This window comes from Protopterus annectens, chromosome 1.part0, assembly GCF_019279795.1.
Source record: "Protopterus annectens isolate FY-2018-M chromosome 1.part0, PAN1.0, whole genome shotgun sequence".
Classification (NCBI taxonomy): domain Eukaryota; kingdom Metazoa; phylum Chordata; order Ceratodontiformes; family Protopteridae; genus Protopterus; species Protopterus annectens.
Window position 1 is genome coordinate 1,374,694,152 of NC_056725.1, and position 23,711 is coordinate 1,374,717,862.

At 41.7% G+C, this 23,711-nt stretch overlaps 1 protein-coding gene across 1 annotated transcript in view; it reads right to left on the bottom strand.

The window, feature by feature from the left end:
* RNGTT (RNA guanylyltransferase and 5'-phosphatase) overlaps positions 1 to 23,711 on the bottom strand; it is a 2,413,358-nt gene that overhangs the window by 222,618 nt on the left and 2,167,029 nt on the right. Inside the window, exon 14 of the mRNA XM_044066976.1 lies at positions 13,405 to 13,471. Within this exon, the coding sequence (XP_043922911.1) occupies positions 13,405 to 13,471 (67 nt within the window). The remainder of the gene's footprint in view (positions 1 to 13,404; positions 13,472 to 23,711) is intronic.

Sequence of the window (23,711 nt, forward strand, 5' to 3'; positions counted from 1 at the left end):
CACAACTGTACTATGTTCATCGTGTTTCACTGTTGCAGTCATTACAATTGGGTTGAATCCCAAAGCTGAGGTTGGGAGGCTGGAGCTAAATAGGATTAGGAGAGGCTATAAGGCCCTGCAGAACTGCAGTGGCAAAGCCTGCCCTGGATTTAGAGTAGAGAGGTAAGTTACAGTGCTTTGTAAAGGTATGCACTGAACTCCAGGTTGCAGCCTCTAAGATGTCTTTGGTTGGTACTCCTCTGAGAAAGGCTGCTGAAGTGGCTGTTGCTCTGGTTGAGTGTGGCCTAATGTCTTTAAGCACTGATTTTCTATGCTGTGAATAGCAGTAATGAATGAAATGGCCTATCCACTTTGAAATAGTCTGTTTAGAGATAGGCTTTCCTTGTGCTGCTGCAGCATATGCAACTAGGAGTTGATCAGTCTTTCTGAAAGCTTTAGTTCTGTCCAAGTAGAAGCGTAGCTGTCTGTGAATGTCCAATGAATGCAGAATTCTCTCCCCCTTATTCTGTGGGTTTGAATAGAAAGTAGGCAAATTAATTGTTTGGTTAAGGGCCACACTGGACACTACTTTAGGCATAAATGTAGGGTTTGTCCTCAGCGAAACCCTGTCTGGATGGAAAATGGTAAAAGGTTCCACAGCCATGAGTGCCTGTAACTCTGAGACTCTTCTAGCGGAGGTTATTGCTAGGAGCAGAGCTGTTTTCCAGGATAATAATTTTATGTCAGCTGCAGAGGCTGGCTCAAACAGAGGCAGTGTGAGTTTTTCCAAGACACAGTTGAGGTCCCATGCAGGTATTGGTGCTCTCCTTGGAGGTCTTATGTTTTTGGCCCCTCTGAGGTACTGCCTTAGTAAGGGGTGTGAAAAAATAGGTGGTTCTGTATTGTAATGAGCTGAAATGGCAGAAGCATGAATTTTAATTGATGAAAAAGAAAGGCCTTTATCCAGCATCTCAGTTAAGTATTGTAAAATCTGAGGAATATTTTGAACAATCGTGTCAATACCTTGTGCTTGGTTCCAAGCACAGAATCTCTTCCATTTCTCTGCATAAGATTTTCTGGTGCTGGGCCTCCTGGCCTCCAAAATAACATCCATCACTGCTTTAGAGAGAGTCGTGTCTTGAGAGGCTATTTTATCGGTCATGCCGCCAGGTTTAAGGTTTTGAGCTGGCTGTGCAGTATCTGACTGTCTTGTTGGGTCAATAAGTGAGGCATTTGAGGTAATGTCCAGGCTGGGCTGTGAGACAAGCTCTTTAGGATTGGGTACCAGTGCTGGCGGGGCCAGTCTGGGGCAATCAGTACCATTTTTGGTTTCTCTTGTCTGACCTAGAGGAGTACTTTGGGGAGGAGAGGCAGAGGAGGAAAGGCATATACTGTTAGATTTTTCCAACAGAAAGAGAGTGCATCCACTTTCCATGCTTGCTTGTGATGAGTCCTTGTGCAGAATCTTTGTAGTTGGTAGGTGTGAGGGGAGGCAAATAGGTTTATGCCCGGACATCCCCAGGTCCTTGTTATCATGCTTAAGATTTGTGGATCCAATTTCCACTCGTGGGGATCCATGAGATTTCTGCTTAGTTCGTCTGCCAGAGTATTTTTCCTTCCTGGCAGGAATTGTGCTTGCAGATGTACTTGGTAAGTCAATGCTGTGTGCCACAAGTTTATGGCTAGCCTGCAGAGGGGGTAGGAATGCGTGCCTCCCTGCTTGTTTACGTACCACATGACTGTAGTATTGTCCGTCCTTATTAGTAGTTGTCCTGGTTGAAGTTGATCTTTGAAGGCTGTTAGGGCATTCTGAATAGCTACCATCTCTTTTTGATTGATATGTAAATGCATTTGACTTGCGGGCCATGTGCCCTGAATACATTTTCCTGCCATATGGGCCCCCCAGGCATAATCTGATGCATCTGTTGTCAAAGTCTGCCTGGCTGTGGGTAAGGTGAATGGCTGTCCCGTGTTGTGGTGACAGGCTTTTGCCCACCATCGAAACTCCTTTTGCAGGCAGGGAATGAGGGTAATTACTGTTTCCAGGCTGTGGCAATGTTGAGTCCAAACACTTTTTAGATACCACTGAAGTTTCCTCATATGCAGTCTTGCATATGGAATTAGCAGAATGCAGGATGCCATGAAACCCAAGGCCTGCAGAATTTTTCTTGCAGATAACTGGGTATTTTTTGCCAACATTTTGAAATAAGTAGTCAGTTGTATGTGTTTGTCTGCCATGAGATAAGCCATCTGGGCAGTTGTATTTATGCTTGCACCCAGGAATATTATCTCTTGAGAGGGTACGAGTTTTGATTTCTTTTCGTTTACTATGTACCCTAGACTTGTCAGTAATATTTTTACAAATGCCAGATGCTGTAGTAGAATGTCCTTGTTCTCCGCTTGAATAAGGCAGTCATCCAAATAAGGATATATTTGTATTCCTCTTTGTCTGCAAAATGCAATTACTGGTGCCAGGCACTTTGTGAAGACCCTGGGCGCAGTAGATAAGCCAAAGGGCAGTGCAGAGAATTGGTAGTGCATTGAGCCAGCTTTGAATCTGAGGTATCTTCTGCATGTTTGTCTGATCGGGACATGCAGGTATGCCTCTTTTAGATCTAAAGTCACAAGCCAAGCCTTCCTGCCCAACATATGCAGAAACTGCTGTAGAGTCAACATCTTGAATTTTAGAATATCCAGATATGTGTTTAGAGTAGATATGTCCAGTATAGGTCTCCAGGCTTTGTCTTTTCTGGGTACTAAGAACAGTCTTGAATAGAATCCTTGACCCTGCTCTTGTCTTGGTACTTGTTGAATGGCACTCATGTCCATGAGGGATGAATTTTGTTTTTGTGCCTCTGCCCACTGATTGTGTGGCAGATCTGGCATACCGTTTTGCCTTGACAGGGTATGAAAGTGGAACCTGTAGCCTTGTGTAATTATATTTAGAACCCATTTGTCCTAGGTAATCATGTGCCAATTTTGTGAAAAAAGTGCTAGTTTTCCTCCTAAAGGGGCTGCCAAAAGATAAGTGCTTGGTGCTGGAAGTGGGAAGTCATTGAGATTGTTTTCTGTATGGCTGCAATTTTTTCCTCTCCGCTTTTGGAGGTAGAAGTACCCCATTGTTTAGGCCTGTATGAGCCTTGGGGCTGTGATCTGCCTCTGGGGTGTCTGTATCTGCCCCTTTGTGGTCTATCTGACAGTGGAAAGGACCAATTTTTTGTAGGCCAGTTCCTGCTAAATCTGGGAGGTTGTACCTGCAAGAAATCCTTGACTGTTTGCATAGATTTAGCTTTGTCCTCCATTTTCTTCAACACCTCTTCTGCTTTAGCACCAAAGTATCATGCTGTAAAGGAGCATCTAATAGTTTTGCTTTAACATGATCCAGCAAATTCTGTTCTTTTAACCAAGCATGCCTCCTAATGACAGAACCTGTAACAGTGGCCCTGCAGGAGGCCTCAACAGAATCAAAACCACATTGCAAGGTATGCTTTCCAACTTGTTCAGCTGCATGCAATAAATCCTGCATTTCTTTATTGTCTGCACATTCTGTACTTGCTGGCAGTTTCTGTTTAAGCAAAGACATAAGATATTGCTGATACTTAAGCATATGAAATTGGCAATTTAAGGCTCTTACAGCCAAGGTAGCAGAGGTATAAATCTTTTTACCCCATCTGTCTAGGGCTCTAGAATTCCTATCAGAGGGGATAGGGTTTTTTGCAGTAGAAGCCTTGAACCATTTGGGACCCTGAGAGATGGTTTCAGGGTCTGCTGCAGGGTTCTTATAGAGAAATTTATGAGAGTCAGGAACCCTGTAGTATCTGTCTGGCTTAACCGGAGCTGGTGGTAAAGAGTCTGGAGAAAAACTGGACTCTGAAAATACATTGTCTACAATGTCTAAAACAGGTGGAATAGCCAGGGGCCGGTGCTGGGGCAATAAAAGGAAATCTCTGAGCCTTTTCTTGGATTCTGAATAGTCTTGGCTCTCCCAGTGAAAATGCTCCCTCATAGTATGCAGTGTTTCCCAAAAGAATAATCCTCAGGAGGAGAGGCTGAAGGAATAGATTCTTCAGCATCAGAATCCTCATAGGGAGGAATAGAGTAATCCTGTTCAGAGGAGGAATCAGAGGAAATGGAAACCTGGTCTGAAGATTCATAGTCTAACTCTTGCCTAGGCCTTTTTTCAGAAGGGGGATGGGAACCCCTGATCAAAGTAATTAGGTCTTCGGACATATTAAGCATTTGTTTTTTAGGCATGGAGGCCTGCCCAGGTGAATGCTGCACTTGTTTCTTTGTCTTTAGAGCTGCCTTTGCCTTTATAGCTGAAGTAGGTTTTACATACAACTGTGTAGGCCTGAAAACACCCTCAGAAGCCGATGCCTGCTCAGCGGCTCCGGACCCATCTGAGGGAATGATTTCCGAGTGTCCAATACCTTGAGTTTCCAGAGGCCCAGTCGGCTTCACGTGGGAGTCGGAAGCGGCCTGTGGCTCTGAGGTAGCGGGCGCAAGAGGCTGTGAAAGCGCCTCACTGAGAACCGGCAACAGGCCTAGAAGAAGCCTCGTCGTTGGTTTTGGATCTCGGATGCCTGTCCTTTTCTTTTTTGTAAACTCCGGTAGTCGGCTGATCTGACGGCATTATATAGTTAAATCTTCTGCCAAAGTAATGAAATGCAAAATTGTACCGACGCTTAATAGTGCGTTGGTTAAATATGGCACAAAACCGACAACTAGCAACGTTATGGTCAGGGCCTAGGCAAAGAATACAGTATGAATGAAAATCCTTATGAGGTATTTGCTTCCCACAAGAAATACAGTTATTAACTTTTTCTGACATCGGTCTGGAGCAAGAAAAAAAGTTTCCCCAACGGGGTACTTAGCTTTAATGAAGACTTCAGATCTGAAATTCGAATTTGAAAACTTCAGGAGTCGGCCGACCTGCACTTGCAAACTGCTTTTGCTTCGGGCACTGCGCGGCAAGAAAGACTGAAGAAAATGGCGTCGGCTGCATCTTTTATACCCCTGGCGCACTGACGTCAGGGAAGAGGCGACAGCAACCGACGCCAGACCCAGACTTTGGAACTCAGGCCGACTGCGGGTAGCCGCCAGCAGGATAACCCAATTGTAATGACTGCAACAGTGAAACACGAACATCAGACCCAACAACCGAGGACCTAAGTTATAACTAAAGGATTATATTTTCACAAAACGAACAATAAACAGCACACTAAAATGAGGATAAAGACCGCCAAACTATATATATTTTGTAAAGAAACTATGTAAATTTAACTGTCAAATATTTTGAAAAGTTTGTACTTAGCCTGAGCTGGCATAGAAAACAATCAATATGTTTCTTCTACAAACGAGATCTGAGTTGGAGCACTAGTGCATCATGGGATAGGGAATTAGCCTCGAGCTAGCTGGAGACCTCAAGATTGTGAAAACGGCCGAGCTGGAGCCGAAGACTGGCTCTGAACCCATCAGTAAGAATGAATGCGAGATAGGACAACTTCACATCAAGAATTATTTAGAGACTGATAAATGTTAAAGTATTGCAGAACGGGGGACTCTCACAGAACAATAAGAGGCACAACTGCAGAGTGCTAAAGAGAAAATAAGGGATTACCTCAGTATCATGTATGAATTTAAAAAGACTGCTGTTAAGCAACTGTTATTTGATAATAACTCCAGAGCATAAAAGCTTTTAGCACAACAGCTCAGGCAACAAAAAGTAGAAAGCTGCCAAGCTTAGGACGCCTATAACAAGAACAATAACCAAAGATCCCATAGAGGTATTAGAAATATTTCAGAAATGTTATGAAAAATCTGTATAAAGCAGGGAAATGCAGAAATCGAAAAAGTACAAATGAAAATGTTTATGGAGGAATTAACTATGCCAACATTACAGGATGATAAGTCTCTAGTTACAGTTAAGGTAAGGAGAAGATGACATAAAAATATGTACAAACAATCTACAGGAAAGTCTCCAGGAACAGATGGAATTCCTGTGGAAGTCTGGAAGCTAGGAAGGAAGAAACTGGTAAAGATCTAGAAGGTTTTGTTCAACAGTATTTTAAAAGGAGGAAAAGCACCCAATATCCTGAAAGAAAGCTATGGTGACTGTAATATCTAATGGTTGTACAGGCTCATTTCCATTCTAAACCATGACAATAAGGTAGTTAAGTCTATAATGACTACTAAACAAATGGCAAAGGTGATGCCAAAATTGAGAGATATGGATCTATGCAGTTATGTGGAGGGGAGGCAAACAGTTGACAACATTAATAGAGCAATGATGATCCAGAGGGAAGCAGAATGTAAGAAAATGCATGTGCTGTTGGTGGGTCTTGATGCATAGAATGTATTCAACACAGTAAACAGGGATTATATGAGTAGAACAATTGAAGTACCTGCATTCCTTGACACAATAATAAGGTTAATTGGGAAGACGTATGAGGGATCAGAGGCAAAAATTAAGGTGTGTGTGTGTGTGTGTGTGTGTGTGGGGGGGGGGGGGGGGTTCCTCTCTGATAAGTTATGTTTGAACACGGGGAAATAGGCAAGAGTGTCCCCTTTCCCCTTTGTTATTCGCTTTATATTTAGAACCACTGGCAAAGAAAATAAGGATCTCAGAAATTCAAGGATATAACTGGTATGGTAAAATCAAGAAAAGTTGTCTTTCTTTGCAGATGATATTATTTTGTAGCCAATAAAAAACAAAAGATATTTCAGTGTTTTGGAACATTCCTAGACAGTTTCAAGTCTTTTCGAGACACATAATCAAAGGAGATAAAACAAAGGCAATAGCTGTAAACTATGTACCCACACACAAATTGGTTCAGCAGTACTCGTATTTATGGGGACATGATAAAATGAAATACTTAGGAGCATGGTTAAAAAGGATTCTGTTATGGCAGTTAATGTTATGCTGGAAGAGACTAAAGAGAATACAAAAACTGAGAAACCAGAAGCTGTGTTTTATGGATATGCAAGATACAAGCAGTGAAAATGTTTTAGTCCTTTTAGTTTTCTACACAGGTCAGGCATAAGTGGGATCTACAGAAAAGGGCAATTACATAGAAAAAATGGGAATTATGGGAAAGGAAAATTGTGTAAAATCTTCCAATAACCACAGATGTCCTCTTCACTGCTGCAGTATTCTTCACTTGAGGGATATCCTCTACCAGGGGGAGACCCGACATTGGCCAACATACAAAAATCTTTACTTTTGTAAGGTATGTGGTATGTCGCACATAGGCTGCAGTCGGACGTAGGCCCATAAAAGGGAAGTACGCGTACCATTTTCAGAACTGAATGCCAGACTAAGGATTTGAGTGTTCAGATCATCCAGGAAAAGCAAGAGGTCATTGAGGGAGGTGGAAGGGACAGAATACTGCAGCAGTGAAGAGAAGGATATCTATGGTTATGGTAAGATTTTACATAACTTTCCTATGTTTATCTATTCACTTGCTGCAGTATTCTTCACTTGAGGGAGAGTGCCAAAATTCGAGAAGGAAGGAGCAGAAGAGCACTCAATGAAGCCATGTAAAATGGCTTTAGCAAAACCAGTTTTGGATCTAAAAATAGAATCCAGTTGTAGTGTTTGGTAAAGGCATGAACAGGAGATCAAGTGGCTGCTTCAATAACGGCAGCGTTATCCAATCCTTTGAAGAAAGCCCTGGATGAAACCATAGCTCTGGTAGAATGTGCTTTCACAGGTGAGGGAAGGTTCTTCCATTGGAGCATGTAGCAAAAGGAAACAGTCTTAGATATCTAAGAAGAAACTGTCTTTTTGATGCAGGAAGACTGAGAGGTCTGGGATGAAAATTAACAAATAGTTGATCAGATTTCCTGATGGTTTTAGTTTTGTCCAGGTAAAATCTCAGTTGTCTATGAACATCTAAAGAATGCAGGATCTTCTCACTGCGATTTTGTGGAGAAGGGAAGAAGGTGGGCAGCTGAATGGCTTGATTAAGGGACAGCTCATTAACCACTTTGGGCATAAAGGAGGGGTTAGTTCTCAAGGATATCATGTCCTTATGGAAGACCAAGAGGGGAGGGAACAGCCATTACGGCTTGATGCTCCAACACCCTTCTAGCTATGGTCAGGGCCACTTGCAAAACCGTTTTCCAAGAGTAATGCTTAAGAGAGGCTGAAGAAGTGGGCTCAAAAGTGGGAAGTGTCAACTTCTCTAGAACAAAATTAAGGTCCCAAGATAGAGTGATAGGCTTCCTGGGAGGCCTGATGTGAAGGATGCCTTTAAGAAATTGTTTCTCCTCAAACCTGGATGCTAGAGGGTGAAATAAAGGCAGACAAGCAGAAATAGCTGACGTAAGCTTTAACTGATGAATAAGACAGGGCAGCAAAGAGCAATTTACACAAGTAGGACAAAATCACTGGGATTCCCATTGTCAGTGGGTCTTGGTTCTTAGAAAGGCACCATAGTGAAAATCTTTTTCTATTTGGAAACGTAAGATTTCCTAGTATTGGGTTTTCTGGCCTCCTGCAAAACCCTGAGCACATCCTCAGGGAATAGGTTTCTGAAAGGAATTAGAATCCTATCACCCACACTGGCAGTTGCAGCGCTGGCAGGTGTGGATGTATCAGTGATCCTTTGTTCTGCATGAGAAGGTCCACTCGGTGAGGTAACTTGTGGTGATGGCCCTTGGCTAGATGGAGGAGAAGGGGGAACTAGTGCTGTCTTGGCCAAAAGGGAGTCACCAGCAAGATTTTTGGTTGGTCCTATCAGATTTTGAGCAGGACTTTTTGGGATTAGAAGGAATGCATAAAGAAACATCACCTTCCATGAGAAGGACAGGGTGTCCACTTTCCAAACCAGAGGACTTGGAGCTCTGGCACAAAACTTTGGAAGTTGTCTGTTCAATGGAAAGATAAATAAATCTGTGTGTGGAGTACCCCCATTGGTGGACTATGTCTAGAAACACATCCCTTTAAAGCATCCATTTGTAGGATTGGGTCCAGGACCTGCTAAGTGTGTCCGCCAAAAGAATCATGTTGGAGGGATTGTACACTGCCTGAATTGTCATGTTGTATTGGAGCAGGAATTCCCACATCAAAAGGGCCAGCCTGCAAAGGAGATAGGATCTGGTTTCCCCTTGCTTGTTTACATACCAGAGTACAGTCGTGTTGTCATTGAACAGTTTGAGAGAGCTTGTTCAAAGGGAGTGAAATGCTTGTAAGGCAGAGGAAGGCTGCTTGAGTGCCATGAAGGCCTGAAATAGGCTCTGAGAGAATGCCTGCCAATCTGCAGGGGCCTCTTTAGAAGTGTATACATGCTTTGTCTTTTGTTTTCTTCTTAGCAGGAGACACTATCTTATGCAACAGACGGCCAGAGGATGGCCTGTTTTCAAAGGTTTCAGGCTCAATGTCTTTGGTCGCTGAAGTGCATGTTAGCCCCCTAAGGCCCTTGATGCATTTGAGCCTTGGTCCCCCCTCAATGTCCTGACTGGACGTCATTTCCAACTCCAAAGATATGCTTGTGGCCAAAATCAAGGCAACCTCAGAACTGGGTTCAGCCTGTAAAACCATGCCAGAAGTCAGATGTGCCTCTGGGTTGAAAAACACCTTGGGAGATGCGGCAGACGGCAGAGGTGCAGTAGAAGGTGTAGGCCAAGTTTTCTTGGCCTTGTGCTTCAATGGCATGGTGTTGGACCCCGAGGTACGTTCCATGCACTTAACTAATAGTTTAAGCTGTTGGTTTTCAAGACAGATAGCGAGAGATGAAAGCCTACTTCTAAGGGTCTTGGGAATGAAGGACTGACAAATACTGCACGACTTCTGGTCGTGGTTAGGGCCCAGAAAAATGAGACACTGGATATGGCTGTCCTTATGTGGAATTTGTCTTCCACACTGGTACTTGCTCTTTTTGGATGACATACCAAAACAGTAGTAGAGAAAAAAAATATTCCCGAACAGGGAACTTATCTGAAAATGCAGAGTCTCAAACACTGGAAATGATCAGACCGACAGTAGGAATGATGCCCTGACTGACAGCAGAATAGTTCTGAGGATGGTACGTGCATATGTCCCTTTTATGGCATAGACCCAACTGCTGCCTACGGTTGACATACCACGTATCCTACAGTAGTAAAGACTTTTGTATACTGGCCAATATCAGGTCACCTCCTGGCAGAAGACATACCTCGAGTTTAAGGGAATGCAGGAACTGAATGAGCTATGTAATGTTTGACTGACAATGACTGTATAGGAGACAAGTGATGTACAATGTTTGCAACTGAAAATATGTCAGTATGGACTGTTTTCACTTATATTAATGAATGACTGCCTATGAGGCCGAGGTTTCTTGTTGTTCTCCTTCAATGGCTCAGCGTCGGACCCCGGGGTACTTCCATGCACTTAACTAATAGTTTAAGAAGTTGGTTTCAAGACAGACAGTGACAGATGAAACCGTACTTCTAAGGGTCTTGGGAATGAAGGCCTGACAAATACTGCATGACTTGTGGTCGTGGTTAGGGCCTAAACAAAAGAGACACTGGATATGACTGTCCTTATGTGGAATTTGTCTTCCAAATTGGTACTTCCTCTTTCTGTATGACATACCAAAGCAGCAGAAGAGAAAAGTATATTCCCAAATGGGGCACTTATCTGAATATGCTGAGTCATAAACACTGGAAACGATCAGACCGATGGTCGGAATGGCATTCTGGCTGGCAGTAGAAAAGTTCTGCGGATGGTACATGCGTATATCCCTTTTATGGTATGTGCGTATATCCCTTTTATGGTCTACGTCCAACTGCTGCCTCTGCTTGACATACCACGTACCCTACAGTAGTAAAGACTTTTGTATACTGGCCGATGTCAGGTCGCCTCCTGGTGGAGGATATTCCTCAAGTTTAAGGGAATGCAGGAATTGAATGAGCTATGTAATATTTGACTGACAATGAGTGTACAGGAGACAAGTGATGTTTATCTTTGCAACTGACAAAATTTCAATATGGTTTGTTTTTATTTATATTAATGAATGACTGCTTATGTCATAAGTGATAATTCAGTAAAGATGTGTCTTGTTTAAAAAAAAAAAAAAATGCAAGCCAGAAAAGCAGATGGCCTTGAGAACTTTGGATCTGACTGACCTTCAAGAAGAGAGGTAAATTGTTTCCTGACTCTCTCTGTTTAGATTTCTCTTTCTCAAGTTTTTTTGTCTTGCTTTCCTTTCTCTTTATCTGTCTCTCTCTCATTTCATGGTTGCAAACTTTTTAGAAGAAAGAGACAAAAAAGCCTGGGCAGGAACAGACGTTACTGGGAAGAATGCTATAGCAAATTATGATCTACTGTCAGCCAGAGCTCTGGCTCTGAAAGCTGCACAAGCCTGACAATTCATGTCTAGGTGTGCTACATAATGATCCAGAGAATCTTGGGAGGAGGGGGACAACTTGTGCCCACATCCCATGCACTTTGTAAAGCCTGAAGATTTTTCCATATCATTACAGTAACCATGAAAATAACTATCTGCAAACAGAAAATATCAATAATTTCTCTTCAGAAAAACTGCATATATATATATATATATATATATATATATATATATATATATATATATATCTAAAGAAACATGATATAATATAAATAATTCTTCAAGTTTTTTAGACAGCAACAACAAGGAAATACGAGACAGGAAGACTAGAATTTTGTCAGAAAATGGCAGTAAGCAGAGCTCAAACACACTCACTAGACTCACAAAATGAAACAGAGAAACTATCCCTAAACTAATAAAATTAGAAGGAATCACTAGAACTATTACGAGGGGAATACTGGATGTGGGAAGAGTTATGTGTTATTCGGCACTGAACTTTAACAGTAATCAAATATCAAGATTTTTGCCTGGATGTGCCTACTTTTCAAGGGCCTTTGTAATTATTTTCGAGGTCTGCAAGTTGAGAGGTGTGCCAAAAGGAGTTATGCTGTCCGATGCATATATATAGATATATATATATATATATATATAAATATAAAAAAATATATATATATATGTATATATGTATATATATATATATATATATATATATATTGCTTGCCTTTCGGCTTTTTCCCGGTAAGGGGTCGCCACAGCGGAACTCTGGTCCGCTAATGATTGGCAGTAGATTTTTTACGAAACGCAGAGGTGCCAGCTCGACGCACAACCTTCAACGAAGGCACGCCCATTTACGCACGCATGTCTTTCGAACGCTACCCAACCGTGGGGAGGACATGCAGAATCCACACAGAAGGCACTCCCAAGCCACACCGAGAATCGAACGGGAGAACCTCTTGCTGTGAGGTAACAACATTACTGCCGTACCACCGCGGCATATATATATATATATATATATATATATATATATATATATATATATATATATATATATATATATATATATATATACATACATACATATATACACACATATACACACACACACACACACACACACACACATATACATACTTGTCAGGCTTGGCAGATTTTAAAGTGGTAACATCAGCACAACCATCTTTGTTTTCATCCACATTTTCTCCGCATATACTGATCACTCTGTTTTTATTTACACAGCTACCCATGTCTTGTAAGTAAAAAAATCTGCCTCATCTGCAGTGTGAAATCTTTTACCTTCAATTGTAAGTCTATCCCTCAAATATATACAGATTAATCCACTGTATTCTGAAACACAGGCCTTCTTATTCCATTTGTGCAGATCCTTGAGGTCTGAATGACAGAATGAAGCTAAAGATTTTGTTTATCTAGCTAATCTGACATTTTGAAGCAATATGCTGGGTCTCCAGTGGTCTAAATGTGACTCTGACACCTTGTTAGGCATTGACCACCTTTACACAGTCTTCAAGTCATAATTAGTATTAAAGTGATTGCAGGAAAGGTGCCTAGTGAAAACTGAGATGCATCCAGGTAGTAATATAAATACATTACTCCTGAAACCCTTTACAAGACCTGACATACTTCACTCTTTAATACACAATTAACTTATGTAAACTTGTTATATATGTATTATCATATGCAGCATTCATTCAAACATTAATTTTTACTCACTGTTTTTCACAATAATCAACCTTAGATGCTATGAACTGCATAAAAGAATTGGTCCATGTAAACCTACTCTCATAAGCTAGCCAAACATCCTCATTAACATACTTTGAGCACATAATATGGCAAGTTTAATGAGTTCAAAAACTTGTGAAAAATACATCAGAAACCTATCTAGATGCTAACCAATTTCTTTTCAAGTCACCAGAGAAGACATACAAAAGTGGTAGTTAATGCAATCTTGTTGTGTGACTTCTAATTCCTAATATTATGGAATAATGCCTGTAGTTCCTAAAACTATGTAAGAATATTTTGCTTTAATGAATACAGTCATGCTGACTTATCAAGTGTATGTACATTTGACTTAACATACCTTCATTTGTGCAAACGGCCTGTTGAAATTTCCAACAAAAAGAAGTCCAACAGTTTGAGTTAGAAGTCTAGACAGGAAAAAAGATAAAAATATATAGTTTTAAATTTTAAAGTATACTGCAACTCTGTTTTTTTCAGTTGATCTAAACATCTTTCTGCCAGTAAAGTAGGGAAAACAAAGTTCTGTGAGCTCAGTTTTGCCTTCTCTTAAATGTACGAGTGCCCCCATGCCCTTTAACAGTTTGTTTTATGCATTTTAGTTTTATTCACATTAACCACTGCCTAACATTTACTATAAACTTAAACCTTTCTTCTTTAGACACCAGCACTATTGTTGGTCTAAGTTTTACTGGTATTGTTCCTTATAATGAAAGAGATTTTAAAGTGAAGCCCCATTTGTCAGAGTAGGTAGTGGCTTAGTAGGAGATCTCATGGCACTTAGTGGAAGAAGAGCAGAAAAAGTCCTACAGTGTTTTGTCCAAATTTTTCCTAGCTTATTAAAATGTCACACTGGGAATCCCATGAAAACAAATTATAAGCTTAAAAGAAAGTACAGTTGTGTACACTTACCATAAATGTAGATGTTTGAGTGTATTTACTGTTGCAGTCATTACATTTGGGTAATCTGCTGGCAGGTTGCCCTCAGTCGGCCTGAATTCCAAAGTCATGGGTCCTGCGTCGGTTGCTGTCTTCTCTTCCATGACGTCAGGTCGTCAGGGGTATAAAACATGCAGCCGACGCCATTTTCTTTAGTTTTTCTTGCCCCCGATGTCAGGTGCCCCCAAAAAGGTAGCAAATATATATATATATATATATATATATATATATATATACACATGCATCAATATAAACTTTACCTTCATCTACAAGCAAATACACCACATAGGTTGTAGAAGATAGAGAAGGAAAGATAAAATCCAGAATGACAGGGGGATGGTGGGAGGGTAACCTGGACTGCAACAGTGAATACACTCGAACATCTACATTTATGGTAAGTGTACACAACTGTACTATGTTCTTCGTGTTTCACTGTTGCAGTCATTACATATGGGTAGAATCCCAAAGCTATGGTTGGGAGGCTGGAGCTAAACAGCATTAGGTGTGGCTATAAGGCCCTGCAGCACTGCAGTGGCAGAGCCTGCCCTGGACTTAAGAGTAGAGAGGCAAATGATAATGCTTTGTAAAGGTGTGAACAGAACTCCAAGTAGCAGCCTCTAGAATGTCTTTGGTTGGTACTCCTCTGAGAAAGGCTGCTGAAGTAGCTGCAGCTCTGGTGGAATGAGACCTAATGCCCTTGGGCACAGGCTTACCATGGTGTAAGTAGCAGAAACGGATGCAGTGGCTTATCCACTTTGAAATTGTCTGCTTTGAAATAGCCTTTCCTTCTGATCCTGCAGCATATGACACTAGTAATTGCTTAGTTTTTCTTAGAACTTTAGTCCTGCTCAAGTAGAATCTTAGCTGTCTGTGTACGTCCAATGAATGCATTATTCTCTCCCCCTTGTTCTGCGGATTTGGATAAAAGGTTGGCAGATGAATTGTTTGGTTAAGAGCCACACTGGAAACCACCTTAGGTATAAAAGTAGGATTTGTCCTCAGAGACACCCTGTCTGGGTAAAATATGATAAAAGGCTCTACAGCCATGAGGGCCTGTAGCTCTGAAACTCTTCTTGCGGAAATAATTGCTAGTAGCAGAGCTGTTTTCCATGATAAGAACTTTATATCAGCGGTAGCAGCTGGTTCAAATGGAGGCAGGGTGAGCTTTTCCAACACATAATTGAGGTCCAATGCAGGTAATGGTGATCTAGGAGGCCTTAAATTTTTGGCTCCTCTAAGAATCTGCTTTAGTAAAATATGAGAAAAGATTGGTGACTCTGTATTGTAATGAGCCGAAATGGCAGAGGCATGGATTTTAATTGATGAGAAAGATAGGCCTTTGTCAAGCATCTCAGTTAAATATTGCAAAATCTGAGGAATATTTGGTTCTGCTGTATCAGTTCCTTGTGCTTGATTCCAAGCACAGAATCTCTTCCATTCGTCAGCATAAGATTTTCTAGTACTAGGCCTTCTGGCTTCTAAAATGACATCCGTCACAGCTTTACTGAGAGGTGTTGTTTGTATAACTACATGATCAGCCATGCTGCCAAGTTCAGTGTCTGTAGTTGATTGTGCAGGATCTGATTGTTTTGCTGGGACAGTAGTTGAGGTCTTTGAGGTAAGGTCCAAGCAGTGTATTGAGACAAGTTTTCTTACGACTGGGTACCAGTACTGGCGGGGCCATTCCGGGGCAATTAGTATCATCTTTGGTTTCTCTTGTCTGACTTTTAGGAGGACCTTGGTGAGAAGAGGCAGAGGAGGAAAGGAGTAAACTGAAAGGTTTTTCCAACTGAAGGATAAGGCGTCCACTTTCCATGCTTGTCTGTGATAAGTCCTTGTGCAGAATTTTTTCAATTGATAATTTTGAGGAGAGGCAAATAGATCTATGTCTGGGCTCCCCCATTTCTCTGTTATCATGCTGAAGACTTGTGGATTTAGTTTCCACTCGTGAGGATCCATAAGGTTTCTGCTTAAATCGTCTGCCAGTGTATTTTGTTTTCCTGGCAGGAATTGAGCTTGAAGATGTATTTGGTAGGTCAAAGCTGTGGCCCACAGTGCCAAGGCTAATATGCAAAGGGGGTAGGAGTGTGTGCCCCCCTGCTTGTTTATATACCACATGACTGTGGTGTTGTCTGTTTTTATCAGTATTTGTCCTGGATGAAGTAAGTCCTCGAAGACTGTTAGGGCATTTTGAACAGCTAGCATCTCTTTCTGGTTGATATGTAGATGCATTTGTTTTGGGGTCCATATGCCCTGAATGCATCTTCCTGCCATGTGGGCCCCACAGGCATAATCCGATGCATCTGTTGTTAAGGTTTGGCTGGCAGGGGGGAGAGTGAAGGCCTGTCCCATGTTTTGGTGACATGCCTTTGCCCACCATAGAAATTCCTGTTGTAGGCAGGGAATGAGAGGAATCATTGTTTCCAGACTGTGAGAATGTTGACTCCATAAACTTTTCAGGTACCATTGAAGTTTCCTCATATGCAGTCTTGCATACGGAATCAGTAGGATGCAGCATGCCATGAAGCTCAGAGCCTGCAGAATTTGTCTTGCAGATAACTGGGTTTTTGTTGCCATCAGTTTGAAGTAAGTAGTCAGTTGCCTTTGTTTGTCTGGCATGAGGTAAGCCATCTGGGCAGTTGTATTCAAGCTTGCACCCAGGAATGTTATCTTTTGAGAGGGTACCAGTTGTGATTTCTTTTCGTTTATTGTGTACCCTAGGCATGTTAGAAGCCTTTTCACAAACGCCAGGTGTCGAAGAAGAATGTCCTTGTTCTCTGCTTGAATGAGACAGTTGTCTAAGTAAGGATATATTTGTATACTTCTTTGTCTGCAAAATGCAATTACTGGTGCCAGGCACTTTGTAAAGACCCTGGGCGCAGTAGATAAGCCAAAGGGCAGTGCAGAGAATTAGTAATGCATTAAGCCAGCCTTGAATCTGAGGTATCTTCTGCACGATTGTCTTATTGGGACATGCAGGTATGCCTCTTTTAGGTCTGTCACCAGCCAAGCATTCTTGCCCAGCATGGGCAAAAGCTACTGTAAAGTCAGCATTTTGAATTCTGGAATGACCAGATATGTGTTCAAAATCGATAAATCCAGTAATGGCCGCTAGGCCTTGTCCTTTCTGGTTAACAAGAACAGTCTTGAGTAAAAACCTTGTCCTTTTACCGGCTCTGGTACTGGCTGAATGGCCCCCATATCCATGAGGGACGTAACCTGTTTCTGTGCCTCTGCCCATTAATTTTTTTTGGCAGATCCGGCCAACCGTTTGCCATTGGCAGAGTGTGGAAAAGGAATCTGTATCCTTGTGATACAATGTTTAGTACCCACTTGTCCTGGGTTATTTACTGCCAATTTTGAGCAAAAAGTGCTAACTTTCCCCCTGTGGGTGCTGCCAAAAGATAAGTGCTTGGTGTAGGCAGAGAGAAGTCATTGGGATTGTTTTCTGTAGGTTTGCGCTTTATGTCCTTCAGATTTGGTGGTAGAAGCGCTCCATTGCTTTGACCTGTATGAATCTTACGCCTGGTATCTGGAACCCTTAGGGTGTCTGGATTTGCCCCTTTGAGCGCTGTCTGACACAGGAAAGGACCAAGTTTTTGTAGGCCAGTGCCAACTGAATCTGGGTGGCTGCACTTGTAAGAAGACTTTAACAGTTTGCATAGACTTAGCTTTGTCTTCCATTTTCTTTAAAACCTCTTCTGCCTTAATACCAAACAGAGAATCATGCTGTAAAGGTGCATCTAGCAATTTAGCTTTAACATGATCAGGCAAATTCTGTTCCTTTCCAGGCATGCCTCCTAATCACGGATCCAGTAACTGCGGCCCTGCAGGAGGTCTCTAAGGAGTCAAAACCACATTGCAAAGTATGCTTTCCAACCTGTTCAGCTGCATGCAATAATTCCTGCAATTCTTTATTTTCTGCACATTCTGAAATTAACATAATTTTCTGTTTCAGCAATCCCATAACATGTTGTTGGTACTTAAGCATATGAAATTGACAGTTTAAGGCCCCACTTGACTAAACTGCAGCAAGAATTGCTTTGTCTTGGGAAAATGGAACAGGAAATCGTGGGATTCTGTGGCAACACATGGAACTAAAGTTTGGTATGGCTTTAAAGGTTCTCTCAGATAATTCTAAGATAAAGCAGTCTATAATTTAAAAAAAAAAAAAAAGGTCACCAACTGGGCAAAAGTCTTTAGTACTGAGGCTGAGGTAGCAGGTAAATGATTGGACCATTTATAAAAACATAGAGATACATTTTCAGGGAATTTAGTTTCACACCCACAAAGGGTGCTGCAGGGTTTTAGGCAACATTATTCATTGTTATATATCAAGAGTAAAATAAAAAGTACACAATTTTCTGTTAGAAACAGATAAATATGTAAATTATATGACCCTGCCCTTATGCTAGAGACAGCAGTCAGATTATTTAGCAACAGAAATTTCCCATGAAGAAACAAAATTAGCTTTCTGGGAGCTGAAAAGGAGCAATACATCTGGTTCTGATGGGCTACCCTTAAGTTTCTTCAAGGCACAGGACAAGTTACATCGCAAACTTTACTGCTTTCACTAGTTGTGTACTGAACACAGAAGATTTTCCTCCAACTCAAATACTATCCCTAAGAGTAGCAGGGATCGAACAGTAGTTGGAACTTCTCACCTTACTTCAGTACTAAAACAGACTCTCTTGGCCAAGAGAGTTACTGGATTACACAGTTTAATAGGTTTGTTGAGTCAGAAAGTAGTTGTCCCAGGCTGAACAGCTTTTGATAATTTACAGATGACTCTGACTTTGTTTAACTATGCTTAAAGAAAGAGCAAAATGTTTCTGATGCAGGAAAAGCATTTGATTGTGCAGACTGGGATTGTAGTTTGAAACAGCATAAATTTTGCAATAATGACCTTTGAGAAAACAGCCACTTGTGACATCCAATTCTGCACCAACTTTCACAACTCAGCTATGTACACCCATGCCTCTCCACCTCCCTCCTCTTCCTTAAGCGTGTCATTAGTCTCTTAATCTTGAACCATCTTCTGTTTCTTCCCTCTCCACTTAAAAAAAAATTACACTTTATTCAGCTGCTTTTACTACAGTTGTGTTCTTCCTACTTTATTACCTTATTTTTGCTGAGCGTTCTTAAGTGTTCAAGTGCTTTTATTCTGCTGCACTTACTACTGCATGTTAGTAGCCTGATTTAATTCATCTGTACTCTAAGCATCTTAGTTTTGGTTTTAGCATTTGTGCTTCATGCCAGTTACTTTACATTTAAGAGTGTTTTTGTGGTCAACACTCTTGTGGACAAACCCTTATCAAAACCTTCTCTCCATAAGTCTGTCCAAGTGTTCGGAACACTATGTCTGGACAGTACTTATCAGTTTCTCCTGCCAGCCTGGTCGACATGGACATACTGAGACAGTGTAGCAACTGCCTCATGTTCACTAACCCTCTTTTCCTAGCACATAATTCTTCTACTTGTGAGAAATGCATCTACGTCAGTAATCTGGAATCCATGCTCGCTCACGCCACAGCCATTACTCCTGACAAAGAGGAGATTGCCAGCATAAACACCACACCACCCACATCACATAGCCAAGCATAACACCCACCCACCTATGCAGAGATCCTCAATACAAACTTCAGTAAATAGCAGAGACCTCCAAAACACACTCACAAACATTCCACACACAACACCAAACACATCACACACAGCAGACAACACACCAGTGTCTCACAAACACAGCCCATAAGGCAAAACAATAAACCAACACAGCCCACAAGGTATAACAATAAACTAAACATAGTCACTGGCAACTCAATTGTGAGACACCCCCAAGTCCCCCTCACCAGGTTCGAGAAGGTCACGGTCAGTTGTCTGTCTGGTGCCAGAATCTGCCACATCATGCACGCACTTAAGTCTCTCCACAACAAGTACAAGTATGAATCTGTCATTGTCCATGCTGGTGTGAATGACTTTAGATGTACCTCCCTGGACTATATGAAGAGAGACATGATTGAGCTCTCAGAGTGTGTATCTCAAACAGGTATGACCATAGCCCTAAGCAGCATCCTACCTTCACCAAGAATGATACCACAATAACAAAACAAAAAATTGACTTCAATAATTGATTTAGTTTCTGGTATCATTCCAAGGGGATCCAGTATCTGTCTGCCTTGGATGACATGGTTTACATGCCTCGATGCTTTGCCAGAGATAGCCTCCACCTGTCACCACTGGGATTCTGGATCCTGGCCAAGGCTCTTGCCTCCCCCATTGTGCATTTTTTAGGCAATGTCCCAAAGACAAATCTTCCAACATAAAAGATCTGTCAAAAAAGCAAATTGAAGGTCATGCTGCTTAACACTAGGAGCCTTAATCCGAAAATGCACTCATTGGAGGCTCTCCTTGCACTGGAAAATGCCGATGTCTGTGCGGTCACGGAAACTTGGTTCAGGGTTGTGGAGAGCACCCCTTCCTTACCAGGCTATAACTCATTCCACACATCCTGACCCCACAATGAGGTTGGGAAGACTAAGGGTGGTGGCGTCTCTATCTTCATTAAGGACAGGCACAAATCCAGACTGGTTTGACAGCATGACGCACTGGAATTACTCAAGGTGCAACTGACAGTTGGCAAGACACCCATCCAACTTATAGCCAGTTACAGACCCTCTCTCCATGACTCAGGACACCCACTCCTTCTACCTGGATCTACTCGACTCCATCAAGGTACCCCCTAAAACCCTGATCCTTGGTGACTTCTGCTACCCCACCATACACTGGGTGAACTATTCATGCACTGATGCACTCACCCAACAATTCCTTGACTTCAACAATTCTAATGCACTAGACCAGCTTGTCTCATCATCCACAAAGGGAGATAACATTCTGGACTTGGTTCTCACCAACATGGGCGACCGCTGCACCACTCCCATAGTATGTTCTTCCCTGGTGAGATCAGATCATCGGTCTGTCTAATTCAAAGTTTCTATCTCACCCCCCCTCAAGCCATAGTCAAGCTAAAAAACTTCTCAAAAGCTGACTACAACCTCCTAAGGGAGGATATCAGTAGCTTCACACCACCACCACCCTCACAGGATGCAGACAGCTATGCTGAACAGTACGCCAATGCAATATACAAAAGCACCTGTACAACTGCATGGACTCAGCCATACCCAACAGAACTAAAACCTGCTCCAAAAGGAAACACAAACCTGTCTGGAGGACATCCTCTATCAAGAGGCTTTACAACAAAATGAAGAAACTGTTTTCCAAGGGTAAAAAGGAAGAAGTTCCAAACTGGAAAAACTCCCTCCTTAGCCTCAACAAGCAAATTAGATCACTAGTGAAAACCTCCAAATCCAGTTATGAATCAAAACTAGCCTCCTAAACAAAGGGAAACCACAAAGCCTTCTTCAATTACATCAGGCAAAGCCCAGGTTTGTTCCAAATTCGTACTTAATAGTATCACTTACACTGATCCTGTTGACTTAGCCAACCTGCTAGCAGACTGGTTCAGCGCAAACTTAAATCCACTGTCCCCCTCCACAAAAGCCCTTTCAAAATTCCCAATATTTGTCCCGCACTTCATGTCAAGTGTTAAAGGCCCTATCCAAGGCAAAGAACACAGCTTCCATGGGACCTGATAGTATCCTAGGCCGTATTTTGCACCATCTCCAGCAAGAACTAGCTTCGCCATTGAGCACCCTATTCAAACATAGCCTAAGTACAGGCTTCATTCCAGCAGGGTGAAGAACTGCCATTGTCATCCCCTTGCACAAAGGTGGTGTCACTACTGACCCTAGATACTATCCCCCCCATTAGCTTGAGAAGTCTGATCCGTAAAGCCACGGTAGGTATTACCATGGATCTCATAAAGAAGGCCATAGGCAATCTCCAAGCACCTGACCCCATCCAGTTTGGATTCCTCAAGGGCAGATCTTGCCTGTTGAACCTGGTTGACTACTTTGAGACTGTCACCAAGGCCCTGGATGAGGGAAAGTCAGTATGTACATACAGCTTACCTTGAATTGGCCAAGGCCTTTGACACAATCCATCACTTGGGCATCATCGAAAAGCTAACACAACTTGGCGCAAATCCCTATCTCATCAGGTGGGTGGCCAACTGGCTCACTGCAGGACCCTCAAGATCAAAATAGGTGCCTCCATCTCCGAAAGCAGTGGAGTTCCCCAGGGATCTGTCCTGGGACCGCTACTGTTTGGAATCTACTTCTCAGAGATCCAGGCAAAGACAAAAGTCCTGTGGCTGACCAAGTTTGCAGACAATCTCATATATTCCAGACACCAACTTCATATTTGCATCTAGTAAATACTAAGCCAATTGTAAATAACTTCTTATAATTCTCAAATTGTACTATTCCATCTCAAGAAACTGTATATTTACTAAAGCAATGTTTTGTTTTCTACTAAATGTAACCTATTAATTTTATTCTAACTGCTGTAATTTTCGTTTTGTCTTAGAACCACAAAAGATTTAATCTGTAAACTATGATAACCTTGGTGTAGGTACTTTTCTCCCCAGGACTCCAATGAAAACGGGTTCTTATTGGCCCAATTAACTAACCTAGTTAAACAACTGCAAATAAATAAATAACTGTACGTTGGGTGCTGTTGCTGACTCTCCAAAAGAAGTTAATATACTGCAAGAGGGTCTCACAGCAACTAATGACTGGTGACAAAGTCATGACCTCAAGTTAAACATAAAAAATGTATCACCATACCCTCCTCTACTATGCTCACCTCTCCTAATCTTACTTGACAATTTTTACACCTCAAGGTGTATTAATAGGTCTAGGTACTAGGATTGTACATATACATATGATAAAGTAAAAATTAGATTTTGTTCTGATTTATACTTTTAGCAATCTTTATGTTGCTGCTGTTTTACACACGTCACTCCAGCTATTATGCTGATGTTTTCTTAGGTTTGAGACTCTAATAATGATGTATTACGTCTCTGTTTCCTCAATTGTGTTATTATGTCTGTATTTTTTACTTGAATTATGAATAACTGAATTTGACTGTAACTGTTCTTCACAAAATTTGTTATAAGCTATATATTATATATTTTCTTACTTGTGGAGCTTTTCTCCCTGGGACTCCACTTATAATTGAACTATGTCCAGTGGACTATCCCAGTTAACAAATGTAAAATAAATAAATAAATAATCATACCATTTGGCAAAAACACGGCCCCTGCTGATTACCACATCAATGGCAACCCCCTTAGCACACAACCTGTGGTGAGAGACCAGGGTACTCAGGATGACAACAATTTCACATTCGACCACTATGTAGCAGCAGCGTTCAGAAAAGCCTTTTACTTGGTTCATCTCATAAGTAAAGGGATTGCTTCCAGAAAAAAGGTGGTTATTACCTCTCTATACTCCGCCCCCCTCATTAGACCAATAATCGAGTATAATGCCTGTTGGGTATGTACCTCCCTAAATATCTGCACCAACTGAAAAGACCACAGAAATACCTCACAAAGAAAATCCATGACCTCCAACATGTGTCCTATGTGGACAGGCTCAAATCACCACCACTCTACCTGGTATCGTACAGATTACTCAGAGGTGATCTGTGTCTCGCCTACAAGGCAATCTCGGACCCTGCCCTACTAGAGATGCTCCATATCCGTAAGTCTAACTCCTCATGCATTACCTGTTCAAAAGGCCTGAATCTAAT